At 45.1% G+C, this 14440-nt stretch overlaps 1 protein-coding gene across 2 annotated transcripts in view; it reads right to left on the reverse strand.

The window, feature by feature from the left end:
• Positions 1 to 346: 346 nt before the first annotated feature.
• aldh1a3 (aldehyde dehydrogenase 1 family, member A3) overlaps positions 347 to 14440 on the reverse strand; it is a 109307-nt gene continuing 95213 nt past the window's right edge. For both annotated transcript variants that reach the window (XM_069912076.1, XM_069912077.1), the window contains exons 9-13: positions 13695 to 13879; positions 12456 to 12620; positions 12214 to 12371; positions 8468 to 8542; positions 347 to 3310 (exon numbers count right to left, since the gene is read on the reverse strand). In XM_069912076.1, coding sequence (XP_069768177.1) covers positions 3241 to 3310; positions 8468 to 8542; positions 12214 to 12371; positions 12456 to 12620; positions 13695 to 13879 — 653 coding nt within the window. In that variant the 3' untranslated portion in view covers positions 347 to 3240. The remainder of the gene's footprint in view (positions 3311 to 8467; positions 8543 to 12213; positions 12372 to 12455; positions 12621 to 13694; positions 13880 to 14440) is intronic.

Raw genomic sequence — 14440 nt, forward strand, 5'->3', positions numbered from 1 at the left:
TTGTTAAGAACCAAATCTTTTCTCTCTCTTCCTTGAATGCACTGTTCTGGTACAGCTACCTTAAGCTGTTGTATCTAGTTTTACCTCAGCTGGGTAAAATTTGTCTTTGCTCCACCTTAAATCTTTTTCTCCTGGTCTTTTGTTTCTCATCACTAAATAAAGACGATTGTGATTACTTCCTCTGAAGCATTTCCTCGCTGCCAGTATTTCTGCTGTGTAATGGATAAATATTGGGAGAATTTGGTAAGATTTAGAGTAGGTTACATACATACACACATTTTAAAACAGATCTTATTTGAAAGACTGAAGAATTCATATTCAGTAACATTGCAGGATCTTTGGAGACTTTTATTGCACATTTCACAAGGAGGTGCTAATTGAAATTACATCATGAAATGAATAGACCAATGTTTGCAATTGGAAACAGGCTGGATAACTGCAAGGCTTCTGACCTTTCTGCAAAGTGCTCACAGAAAGGTCACTCCTGGGTTTTGTTTATCTAAGACAACAGCTTGACCAAGGAGAAGAACTGTTGTTTGTTGAAGAAGGGGTTTTTGCAAGTGAGAGAGTCACATGGACTTTTTGGCAGTCTCAGTTGGAGAGAGAGAGAGAGAGAGAGAAGTTAACAAGCTCTCTCAGCTTGTGTGTGTGAGACACTGAAAGCGGCTGAACAGTGCAAACCAGGAAGAGCTGGTTGGAAACAGAAAGTTCCAGAGTGGCGGATGGCTGGAAGTGCTATCTGTCTGATGTTTTTCTTGGAATAAGGGGAACAGAAAGGAAGTCTGTGGTAGCCTGAAGAAAGAGGATACCATCTGGAAGACCCTGATGTGGAAAGTTTCATCTGCGAGATCTTGAGGTGACTAATGGTGGTACCTCAGTTGTGGAAATCCTGGAACAACAAATCTCACTCTGCAAACCCTGTAAGAACCTTCCTGAGCGGTAAACATTTACCTTTCGAGCACCAAAGCCTGGTGAACTTTATTCATGTTAAATGTGCTCAGTATAAGAATTGCCTGCATCCAGAGAACTTGGAAGAAGAAGTGAAATTGAACTGTGAACCAAAGAACTTTTCTTAAATTTACACACACATTACATACACGTGCGCTTAGAATTAGAAGGGGGTTAATTTGGGTTAGTTAAGTATAGAGATAAGTTAAAGTTTGATTCTGTTTTCATGTTTAAAGTTGATTAAAACTTTTGTTTTAAAAACTACTTGTCTTGGTGAATATCTATTGCTGCTGGGTTTTAGGGTCCTTTGGGCTCATAACAGCTGGTCTGGATATCCCTGGTCCATTTCTGATCCTCTCGTCGATTAAACTGTTCCTACACCCTATCCTTTATGCTGCTCTTATCCCTGTAAATGCTGTCTACACATTTGCCAATGGCACCGTCGTCGTCGGTGACAATGAGGGAGTGTACGGGAGGGTAAAGAGATGCACTCAATGTGAGCAAAACCAAGGAGCTGATTTTGGATTTCAGGACACAAATCAGGAGACCTGCCAACGATACGGAAACAGCAACTCCCCCTCTGCCTTCATATTTCTGAATGGACAATGAACCACAGACACGACCTCACCTTATCCTATTTTCTTGCACAGTTTATTTACTTTTGAGCCGTGATTTATAGTTCCGTATCTATTTGCACTGTGTGACGCTGCCGCAGAATAATACATTTTGTGATACGTTCTTAACCATAAATTCTAATTCTGATCCTGATATGTCGGGCCAGTGGAACTCCTCTTGCTTCTAACTCTGAAGCGGGCTGTTCTGTTGACCTCTGACAGTTTGGATGTTTTGAAGAACTCTCAGAGACACAGCCCAGCAACGGGCGCCAGCCAAATACACCCATGTGACCAATTAACCGACTGATGTCTTTGGAACATGGGAGGAAAACGGAGAACCTGGAGGAAACCCACACAGACACGGGGAGAACGTACACACTCCTTGCAGACAGCGTTGTATTTGAACCTGGGTCGGTGATGCTGCAATAGTGTTACAGTGACTGCTGTACTAACCATGTAGCTCAATCCAAATGGAAGAATTTGTTGACCACCCAAGGATACATTTTCACTTCACAAGAGTTACTGATATTTTTAACTGTTTTTCAGAAAAAAACCCTACAATATTGCACCCCACTGCCTCTCTAAACCTTAGCAACCTTTATTTCCAAGACTCTTTTTACACTACTGAACACAGAATGAAACATTGGATCAATTTCTTTCTTCTTTTTCCCAAAGCCATTGGATTCTCCATTTTCCAAGCATGTTTTTTTTTCCTAATTTCTAAATTTGTCTAGCTGCCCCTTCCTCTACATTCACTGTTACCCCTTCCCCTTTGAAATGGCTGTTGCCAAATATTGACTTTTCCCATTGATGAGGGCAAGAAATTAATACTTAGGAATATCTGCAGGTACACAAAAGCGCTGGAGAAACTCAGCAGGTCATGCAGCATCCACAGGAAGTGAAAGGTAATGAGCATTTTGGGCTGCATCCACAGATTTTCTTGTTTAAAAACATCTGCTGACAACTTTAATAAATGGTGAAAATGATCGATCATTACTTTTGGGGCTTTTAATGTTATAGTTGTGGTACATGGTATATCAGAGCACATAATTAAAAATGTATTTTGCTCTTATTATAAAGGTATAATGAGAAAGTAGTCTCGATGTAGGGTGGAAATTGTCATAACTCGACCAATAATTTACAACGAAACATGGCTACAGAGTTCATCAAAACTGGAAAGTCACCAGTCAAATCCTTCTCAACACACAAGGCATTTACTGCAGGAAAACCTGATGGATTAACGTTTATTATCTCCAGATGAAGCAAAATGATCGCTGTGCTTAATGGTCACTACCCGAGAGCCAAAGGATAATTGGTACTGACCGGTTAAACCTAACAGCTCCAATCCAAGATTGAAATTCAGTAGATTTAAGACTCATTTGTTTCTATGTTGAAGGATTAATATGCAAAAAAAAAATTAAATTGAAGTCCTGATGATAGACACTCTCCTTAACTACCTGGGAATAGTTACTGTAAAATGCAAGTATCAGATTAAATCCACAAGTTCTAATGGAAGTATAAAAATATTTTCTTTGTGCAAAGTCAGAAATGATTTTTTTTTAAGAACTTAGGAGGTTTGCCCAGTTATAAAACTCGATTTTGTCCGTGTCCTTGTGTTTCTTTATCCTTCCACTTTTCTCCAGACTTCCTCTACCATCACTTCGCCGTTCACATAACTTCAGCATTTCTGCGAGAGTTTGATGGTAACAGTTTTCACTTCTGTGTACTCGTTGAGTCCATATTCGCCCCTGTGGTGCACAACACAACAAAGATCAGTGCCAGCCGGGTCCATCTACACAAGTACCATCATCTTCAGTGTTCTGAACATAAATGGTCACGGCAAAACGATGCATTCTGGAAGCAACATGATATCTTTCCCTCCCTGCACAAACATGCCGGAGAAACTCAGCAGATCAGGGAGCATCCGTAGAAAGTAACCATTGTTTCGGGCCTGAGCCCTTTGTCAGAAATCACTGTGAGTGCAAGAAATGGTATCTAACATCTTTGCAAATTCCAGAATAAAATAGAAATGCATTGATTCTTTTACCTGAAACCTGAACTGTTAACTCTTTCAAAACACTGCCCAAACCACAGAATTCCAGCATCTATTGTTTTTTTTAATTCTCCACTACTTTCTCCATAGAACATTACAGCACAGAAAACAGGCCTTTCAGCCCTTCTAGTCTGTGCTGAACTATTATTCTGGCTAGTCCCATTGACCTGCACCCAGTCCATACCCCTCCCATCCATGGACCTATCCAAATTTTTCTTAAATGTTAAAATTGACCCCACATTCACCACTTCAGGTGGCAGCTTGTTCCACACCCCCACCACTCTCTGTGTGAAGAAGTTCCCCCCTCATATTCCCCCTCACATTTCCTTTTTTACCCTTAACCCATCTCCTCTGGTTTGTATCTCACCTAATCTTGATACATTTACCCTGTCTATACCCATCATCATTTTGTTTACCTCTATCAAATCTCCCTTCATTCTTCTACATTCCATGGAATAATGTCCTAACCTTTCCCTGTAACTCAGTTCCTGAAGTCTGGGCAACATCCTAGTAAATTTCTGCCTTCTTTCAATCTTATTGATATCCTTCCTGCAGTTCGGTGACCAAAACTGCACACAATACTCCCATTGTTTGCCTCACCAATGTCTTATACAACTTTACCATAACATCCCAACTTCGTTTTGGTATGAATGAGTAAACAAGATTGTGAATTATTGGCCCGTTTAATGTCAGCCCCATTCCATCCTTTTCCCCCAACTCACCACCCCCCCCCCCACCTCGAATGAGAGACAGAAAGAAGTAGCATCTTGTTCCAGGTAGATGAAGTTACTTAGCTGTGGATTTCTCAACCAATGAATCAGACTCAGAATTTATTGTCATGAACAAGTCATGAACTTTGGTGTTTCGTAGCAGCGTCACAGAGCAAACATTTATATTATAGCCACAGTTTGGTTGGACATTCCTGCTTGATTCTCAGTTGGCATAAATTTCCATTTAACTGAGCGCAAGTATCTGACAACTAAGACAAATGCGACTGAAACTTACCTGGCAGCTCACCCTTTAGGGCCAGCTATGTTGGGGAAAGTGTTTTAAGTCAAAACCTGAACTTATTCTGAAAACTATCAGATTAAAAATTCCTGCTGCTACCATCAAACAGCAGAAACAGGAAGCTACGACTTTATTCTTTGCAAAAGACATCATACTTGGCTAATTACAGGGCTTTTTAGTTTGTGGTAAAATAAGAGCATTTTTGAATGCTGATTTTGTCTGCTAATTATTGCTAACAGCTGTCTTAGAGAGCAGTCACACCCCTGTAAAGCTGTGGGTGTGCAGTGTAATAACGGTGCAGCCAGGAACCAGGCAGAAAGTGATGGGCTGAGATTTAGCTGCCTTATCTGTAACCAGGTCAAAATCCTTAATTCAGGTTAATTCCAACCTCCCTCTGTAAATAGATTCTTGACTTCGGTAGCATGATCAATAACCACAAGCAGACTCGACGTGAGTGATTAAAGGCTTTAATATCCAGAAACATCAGGCCTGTCTCTACATGCTACTGGCCCGGATCCAAAGCTGGTATGGAGGGAAGAGACTAGGGCTCTCAGCCTTTATTGGGAATCTTATGGGGAAGAGTTGCGGAGTCGGAGGTGGGCCAGCCTGTACAGTCGGGTGAGGTCACACCTGCTCTACCGTGTTCCACCACAACTTCCTCATTGGAAGATCACAGTCAGTACAAATTGGAATCAACATCTCCTCTTCAGTGACAATCAACACAGGCGCACCCTTGGAATGCGTGCTTAGCCCACTACTCTACTCGCTCTACACCTATGACTGTGGCCAGGCACAACTCTAATGCCATCTTCAAATCTGCCATAAAACACCACAAATGGCAATGAAGAAACCTACAGGAGGGAGATAGACAGGGATGCAGTGCTTCCGGAGCTCACCAGAGAACCACTCTAGCCACCACAGGTGGCTGCTCCAGCCACCTTGTGGGGTGGCTCTGGAACCTCCTTGTTGCCGCTTTTGGAGAGCTCCAACATCAAGAAAATTAGCACTGCACCCCTAGAGATAGATCAGCTAAGTTTAGTGGTGTCACAACAACCTTGCCCTCAACGTTAGCAAAACGAATGAAGTGATCGTGGGGGAAGTCAGGAGAACACAAACCAGTCCTCATCAAGGGGTCAGAAGTGGAAAGGGTTAAGAATGTCAAATTCCTGGGCGTCAACATCTCTGAAAATCTGTCTTGGTGGCTTCTATGTCGATACAATCATGAAGAAGGCTTGCCAGCATCTATACTTCGTGATGAGTTTCAGGTGATACAGTATGTCACCAAAAACTCTTGTAGATTTCTACAAGTTTACTGTGGAGAGCATTCTGACTGGTGGTATCACTGTCTGATATGGAGGAGCAAATGCACAGGACAGGAAAAGACTACAGGCAGTTGTGATTCAGCCAGTGCCATCACAGGCACCAGTCTCCATCGAGGACATCTACAAGAGGCAGTGTCTCAAGAAAGCAGCCTCTATCCTCAAGGACCCTCACCACCCAGGCCACACACCTCTTCTTACTGCAACCATCAGGAAGGAGGTATAGGAGCCTGAAGGCGAACACCCAGTGGTACAGAAGCAGCAGCTTCTCCTCTGCCATCAGATTTCTGAATGGCCAATGAACCACAGACACCATCTCACCTTTTTCTTCTGTTGCACTAATAAATTTATTTTTAAAAAAAATGTAATTTATAGCAATTTTATACCTGAAATGATACTGCAAAACTTTGGATTTTGTGACACATGTTCATGACAATAAATTTTGATTCTGAATCCAAATGAGGCTGGGGCAGAAACAGACCCATATTAAGTCATGGAATCGTGAAGGTATATAGCACAGAACAGGCCCCTTCAGCCCAACCTGTTCATGCCAACCAAATTGTCTATCTGAGCTAATCCCCTCTGCTTTAGAGGAGAAACTGCTTTTCCCGGAGGGTGGTGAATCTATGGACTTTATTTGGACACAGTATGTTGTTGCATTCTGGAAATTTCTGCTTCAACAGAAAATTCAATAACAAATAACAAGATGGAATAAAATAAACACTGTTTTTCAGTGACTTGAGAGCGCACCCCTGCCCCCAAGATGAGCCCTCCTCAGCTAGTTGTTTCCTCAGAACTAGCTATTGTAAAGGATGTGCAGGTGGTGGGGGATGAGAAGGGGGTCCTGAGTACCGAAGGCAGTGGGGATAGAGGCTTTGCAGAACTCATACTTTGGAACAATCCTCAAATGAAAGCTGGGCTGTGGGACCGAAGAGTTACAGAAATGTAACAGCCAGATGTCATTACTTAATTATTACAGACCGGCTGCATCACGATCTGGTATTTGAACACCAATACCCCTGAGCATAAAGCCCTCCAGAAGGACACAAGCCAGGACATCAAAGGCAAAATCCTCCCCACTATTGAGAACATCTACAGGGATCACTGCTGTCGGAGAGCAGCAGCAACCATCGAAGACCTTCACCACCCAACGCACCCTCTGTTCTCGTTCCCGCCATCAGGAAACGAGGTCTAGGGGCCACAAGACTTGCACCCACCAGGCTCAGGAACAGCTGCTCCCACCATTGAACTCCTTAACGAAAAACTCAATTAGAGTCTCATTTAAGGACTCATTTACACTTCATTGATTTATTTATTTGTTCTCTCTGTATTGCACAGTCAGTTTGTTTACATTATTTATCTGTTTACAGTTCTCTTATTTGTATACATGTTTATGCTGTGTACCATTTATTTTTTGCACTACCAATTAGAGATAATTCTGCCTATCTTTTGTATATTTCTACTATTTTCCAGGAAACCTACTTAGTCCAACTACTCATTCCACGTCTAGAACTGTAGATTTTCCTGCGGGATGCTTGTATCGATCCATCCAAAGATGCAGATCTATTCCTGAGGCATACCCACTCATCTGTTCCAGACCTTTAATTGTTGCAAATAGGACACCCATCCTATTGCAGGGGCCTGAAGTGGACCAGTTACATCCCCACCTATTCCTTTCTCATTCGTTCAAGTGTCTGTTCTGGCTGGTTGCGTCACTGCCCCATAAGAAGGCGCCAATGCTTTGGGAAAGGGGAAAAAAAGCTCCAGAGGGTTGTTAACTCAGCCCGGGACATCACAGGCACCAGACTTCACTCCATTTAGGACATCTACAAGAGGTGGTGTCTTAAGAAAACAGCCAAGGACCCCCACCACCTAGGCTGTGGTGATACACTGCTAGCCTACCTCAGGGGGTGACCTGTGTACCTGCAAGAAGAGCACTGGAGGACAAGACAACACCTGGCCGGTTGTCAATCAGCCGATCTGAATGGACAAAGTCCCACCCGGTCGAATGCCAATCATCCGCCGGGATATAAGCCGCATCTGGCCCCTCGAGCTCAGTCACACGGAGCCAGCACAGCTAACCACAGGTAACTGTAGCAGGGACTTTAAGTGAAATAAAGCCCGTTGATCAGTCTTTGCGTCTGCTTTCTGTACAACAGTGCATCACACAGGCCGTGCCCTCTTTACCTTCCTACCATCGGGAAAAAGGTACAGGAGCCTGAAGACGAGCACTCAGTGGCACAGGGACAGCGTCTTCCCCTCCACCATCAGATTCCTGAAGGAATAATGAACCAAAGACACTGCCTCACTTTGACTTTTTCTTGCACTATATTATTTATTTTGAAATGTGGTTTATTGAAATATTTGCCCTGTGACACTGCCATAAAACAACAAATTTCATAACGTGTTCATGACGATAAATTCTGATTCTGATTCCGATTCTGACCTGCTATTGCTTTCTGGGAAGTGAATCCCTTTATGCAAACAACTGGGAAAACTACAAATATAAAATACTGGCTTCTTACATTTCTCGCCCACTTCCGGACATTTTGAAGCCTCCGAAAGGTGCCTGAACATGGAGAGCGTTGTAGCAGTTAATCCTGCAAAAGAACACGAAAGTCGGGTTAAGCAGCTGCATCTTCCCCCATCCTGGACAAGAGGCCAGGGCTGCCACCTGTCTCCTGGCCTATGAACACCAGGAACCTGCTCCTGCCGCTGAACCACAGAGAGGCGCCTGCAAAGGTATATTTGCTGCTTCGACCTCAGGCGAATAGGTGTAGCAAGTCTTCTCACAACGATCGCACGAGGGAGGGGGCTAACTCTTCAGAGTGTTAAAGCTATAACTTGAATTAGGAAAGAGATTGTTCAGACTCCTCCTTCTCAAAGATTTGGGTTCAAATTGAGTTTTTTAAAATATGTCTGCAATAATTTTACAGTTAATATTTAGGTTGCAAGTTTGGAGCACCGTGTTATCTACTTCTCACACCAGAACTGGAAGAAATTGCGTACAAATCTCACTCTAGACACCTGAATTGGATGCTGCAGGTGCCTTACTGAGAGAGTATTACATTGTCGGAAGACAATCATTATTAGTGCATTCCTGGTATGGAGACATCAATTCCCCTGAGCGTAAAGCCCTGCAAAAGAGAGTGGATGCAGCCCAGGACATCACAGGCAAAAGTCTCCCCACCATCGAGAATACCTACAGGGAACACTGCTGTCAGGGAGTGGCAGATGATGAGAGCAGAGAGGTGTTCTCGCTGTTACCATTGGGAAAGAGGTGCAGGTGCCACAAGACTCGCCCCACCAGGTTCAGAAACAGCTGCTACCCCTCCACCACCAGACTCCTCAACGACAAACTCAATCAGGGCCTCATTTAAAGACTCTTACATATGCACTTTATTGATTTTTTTCTCTCTCTGTTTTGCACAGTTGGTTTATATTTCTTTCTTTCTTTACATGTGTACAGTTTTCTTTTTGCACTACCAGTAAGTGCCTGCGGGAAAAAAGAGTCTCAGGGTTGTATGTGATGTCATGTATGGACTCTGACAATCAATCTGAAATCTGAATATATAATTCTCCTCCTTGATATGGACAATTAGATTGTGAATTTGTGACTGAAGGATTTCAGTCATGTTTCAAAACATCAGCAGAGCTCAGAGAAGACTGTGACCCTCAAGAAAGGAGACAAATCTGATTGCAGCAACCAAATAGAGTGTTGTTGCCTCCCACAACAGTCCTCCTCAATCATCTCCAAACAGCTGCTTCCCAAATCTCTGTGAGGTTTCCATCCATCTAGAACAACAGTGTGTCTTGACTGTAGAGAAGCATGGAAGTCTGCAGATGCTGAGATTGTGGTAAAAACACAGAAATGTTGGAGGGACTCAGCTGGTCTCGCAGCGCCCATGGGACGTTTTGGGCCTTCTTCAAGGTATGAGGTAAAAGCAGGCAGGCTCTTGAATGAAAACATTGGGGAGAAAGGGAGAATGGGCAGGGGGGAGGAGTACAGACTAACAGACAACGGGTGATAATTGGATATGGATTCAAAGCCTCCTTGATGAAATACAACATCCACAATTGACATTCGTGGTCAGCAAAGGCATTGTGGGCTGAAAGTCCTGCTCCTGTGCTGTATGATTCTCTGTTATATCCTCACTGACATGCAAAGCCCTGGCCTGGAACCACTGCAGTGCATAGGGACACTCTGGGATGGCATTAACCTCCTTGCATCAGAAATGATGCACAAACTCACAAACTCTCCACTGCTCCAACAGGCACCTCCCCACCTGTGGCCATGTCTGCAGGCTTCTAGCTGTAAACTGTTATATGGTTATATTCTTGCTTCTTTAAGATTGCTAAGTTAGATAGGATCAGCCCCAGGAGCAAACATTCCCTACCCAGTGCATAGGGCCGCCTTGACACAGGGACAGACCTATTCCCTACCCTGTGCACAGGGCCTCCTTTACACGGGGACAGACCTATTCCCTATTCAGTGTACAGGGCCACCTTTACACAGGGACAGACCTATTCCCTACCCAGTACTCAGGGCCACCTTGACACAGGAACAGACCTATTCCCTATCCAGTCCACAGGGCCCCCTGACACAGCGACAAACTTATTCCCTACCCAGTGCATAGGTCTGGTGTGCCGCATTTCTTTTGTAAGTTATCACTGGATCAAGCAGCGCAATTCTGCTGAAAGAAATCTGCTCACCTTTCCTTTAGATTCTACATCGCTGACCTTAAATCTCACAAGTCCATCTCTGGCTTTGATCAGCCACTGAAGCTGACTCCAGTTCTCACTCCATGATTGTCGTCACAATCAATGCAACCCTTCAGCCCTGCTCCCACCTTTGCCGTGCCCAGTTTCTGTTGACCCTGAGCCACTCAAGGCAGTGGGAAGCATTGGGGGTGGGTAAAATGGGTAGGGGCTAATCCCTTGATAATGGAGACACTGATGAAAGCACAGGTAAGTCCAACTTGGAATGCTGTGAACAGTTTTGGGCGCCTTATTTGAGAAAAGATGTGCTGGCGTTGGAGGGGGTTCAGAGAAAATTCATTATAATGATACCAGGAATGAAAGGGTTAGCATATGAGGAAAGTTTATCAGCTCTCGGACTGGACTTGTTGGAGTACAGAAGGATGAGGAGGGAGCTTATGGAGGCTGAAAGTGGCTGGACAGAGTCGATGAGGCAGGGATGTTTCCCATGGTAGGGGATTTTAGGACAAGAGGGTACAACTTCAGGATAAAAGGGCATTAATTTAAAACAGAGATGTGGAAAAGATTCTTTAATCAGAAGGCTCTTTCAGGTGGCCAGAATACCCCGATGTAAAGCCACATATTCTACCCCTATGCAGCTCTCGGGGTACCCACCTGAAAGAGCAGGAGGTGTCTCCGAGGTGCACTGTCTAACTCTCCTCCGGGAGGGCTCATTGCCACAGCACTGAAGTCCCCTTAGGCACCTGAATGCAGCTGCCTGAAAGTGGCTGCTAAGGAGCGGGCTGATGACGTCGTAGTGACGCCGTCAGCCTGAGTTGCTTGGCGCGAATTTGGAAACACAATATGCAGGCAAGGTATCTCGTTCTGAGCCCCGAGAAAGGCTGAAATCACCATCAGTATTTCTCTCGCCTGCTCCGGGTCCGCCATAATCCCGTGTTCCTTCTGCTTCTCCTTTGTCGTGCCTCAAATGACGTCACGTCAGTGGGCAGGAGCCGGGATGCGCTCCGAGGCACCTCCCGTGAAGCTGTCCCTTTCAGGTGGATAGAGCAGCGCTGTTGGGGCTGCCACCTGAACGACAATTCCAAACCTCTGCGTCCGCTTCTGCAGGCCCATTCTTGGCGGAGAACGCACCTGAAAGCGGCTAGAGAGTCACGAGTCTGTGGAACCTGTTGCCATAGATGTCTGTGGAATGAGGTCATTGGGTGTATTTAAGGCAGAGATTGACAGGTATTTGATTAGTCAGAGCATCAAAGGTTATGGGAAGAAGGCCGGAGAGTGGGGCTGAGTGGGAGGATGGAGCAGCTCATGAGTGGCGGGCTTGACCAGTAGTTCTACTTCTGCTCCTATTATCTTGTGATCCCACCTTCCTCAACATACCTGGAGGTCCAAGAACAGCTCCTGAGCCTTGGGGAGTTGTTAACAGCCTTCTATACAAAGACAAATATCGAACCTGCAGATGCCCACTTTAACCTTGACCCACCTTGCTTCAGAGGGGAATACAGGTGGGACTAAAATTCTCATTTCAGATGAAAAAGTTGGGTTTGATTTTTACCACACTGTTCCAGACTGGAGGGAGGAAGACACAGTCATAGCCTTGTCGAGGTTCTTGGTGAATACTCCCGCTGTCAGCCCAAATTCACTGTTGTTGGCTCTTCTAATCACTTCCTCTGTGCTTTTAAACTTCATGATCACTTGAACGGGTCCAAAGATCTGTACCACATGAAAGACATTGGTGACATCCATTCAATGCTTAAGTTATATTGCCATTTAATGCTTTGGTTGATGTGAGAGTACCTCCTCCTTTGCGATGCGCATGCTGTCCGTCACCTCTGAAAAGACTGTGGGCTGGATGTAATGGCCAACATCTCCAAAGACACAGCCGCCACACTCCAGCCTGGCCCCTTCCCTCTTGCCACTCTCGATGAGGCTCAGAATTTTGTTCAACTGCTCTTGGTTGATCTGCATTGGATGGAGAGAGATGGAGATGAGATTTGACTGCAGGCTTGTACGGACTATCCCAATGGGAGGGACGCCTCACTATGAACACTACATCTTATAATCCGAAGGATAAATAGTCAAGAAGAGGACACACCAATGATCCACAGAACACAGAACATTACAGCACTCTAAAGGCCCTTAAGCCCATGATATTGTGGCGGCCAATGTAAACCTACTCCACAACAATCTAATTTTTTACCTCCCTAATGCCCATTCGTCTACGAGTCTTTTAAATATCCCTACTGTACCAGCCTCCACCAACTCCCCCGGCAATGCATTCCAGACACCCACCACTCTGTGTGTAAAAAATAGTTACCTCTGACAACTCCCTTTAACTTCCCTCCCCACACCTTAAACCAGTGGTTCTCAATCTTTTATTATTTCCACTTATCTACCACCTTAAGTAATCCCTTACCAACCACAGAGCACTCATAACATCCTAGGGCTTAGGTGGTCTGTGATCAGTAAGGGAGCACTTATGGTGGTAGGTGAGTGGAAAAACGAAGGTTGAGAACCTAAGCGGACATCCTCTGGTATTTGCTCTTGTTGCCCCAGGAGAGAGGTGCTGGCTGTCCACCCTATCAAAGCCACTCATAACCTTGTATGTTAAGTCTCCTCTTATTCTTTGTCACTCTAAAGAGAAAAGCCCAAGCTCAATCAACCTTGCTTCATAGTCTATCCCAGTGGTTCTCAACCTTTTTTCTTTCCACTCATATACTGCCTTAAGTTATCCTTTACTAACCACAGAGCACCTATACCAAAGGATGTCATTGGCATTGTGATTAGTAAGGGATTATTTAGGTGGTATGTGACTAGAAAAATAATGTTGAGAACCATCGATCTATCCACAATTTATCCACCATCCACACAATGCACTGATCTAACCACACGCACCCATCCCCACGACAAATCTTTCCCCTCTACAGTTCCGGTTCAACGGTCCCTCCATGAGATACGTTCCCTTCACCCAGAAGAACACTACAGGATAATCCAATCTTCTCCACTGGAGGTGGGATGCTGAGAGCTTCCTCTTACCTGGGGTCCTTGTTCTGTTTTTGGATCGAGGGGGTTGCCCACCACTCGCCGTTTAACTCTTTCCACGCTGCGCCGTACAAACTCCTTGTACACCGGCTCCTCCACAAATATTCGAGCGGCGGCTGTGCAGCATTGGCCCTGGTTAAAGAAGGCCCCCTGTGAGGCACAGTCCACAGCCAAGTCCACTGAGGAGGAAACAAAAGCTTTCAAAGTGCTTGGCTAAATCCTCACTGAAAGAGAACTCAATAAGAATCTCGCCCTGAGACCTCCCTGAGATACTTTGGTCCCAGATTCAGAGATGTGCAGAAACCATGGCGGAGTTTTCGTGTGACTCAGGACCATCTATACATCACTGGCATCACCATAGTTGGAGAAGGTGCTAGGGGTGAGGCAGCTGGACAGGGTGTTGGGTTTGGGTCAGTTGCTGGGGACAGGGTGTTGGGTCTGGGTCAGTTGTTGGGGACAGGGTGTTGGGTCTGGGTCAGTTGTTGTGGGCACAGTGTTGAGTCTGTGTTGTTGGGGGCAGGGTGTTGGGCCTGGGTCAGTTTGTTGTGGGCACGGTGTTGAGTCTGTGTTGTTGGGGACAGGGTGTTGGGTCTGGGTCAGTTGATGTGGCACAGTGTTGGGTCTGGGTCAGTTGTTGGGTCTGGGTCAGTTGATGTGGGCACAGTGTTGGGTCTGTGTTGTTGGGGACAGGGTATTGGGTCTGGTTCAGTTGTGGGCACAGTGTTGGGTCTTGCTCAGTT

Source organism: Narcine bancroftii, chromosome 14, assembly GCF_036971445.1.
Source record: "Narcine bancroftii isolate sNarBan1 chromosome 14, sNarBan1.hap1, whole genome shotgun sequence".
In the NCBI taxonomy this organism is placed as follows: domain Eukaryota; kingdom Metazoa; phylum Chordata; class Chondrichthyes; order Torpediniformes; family Narcinidae; genus Narcine; species Narcine bancroftii.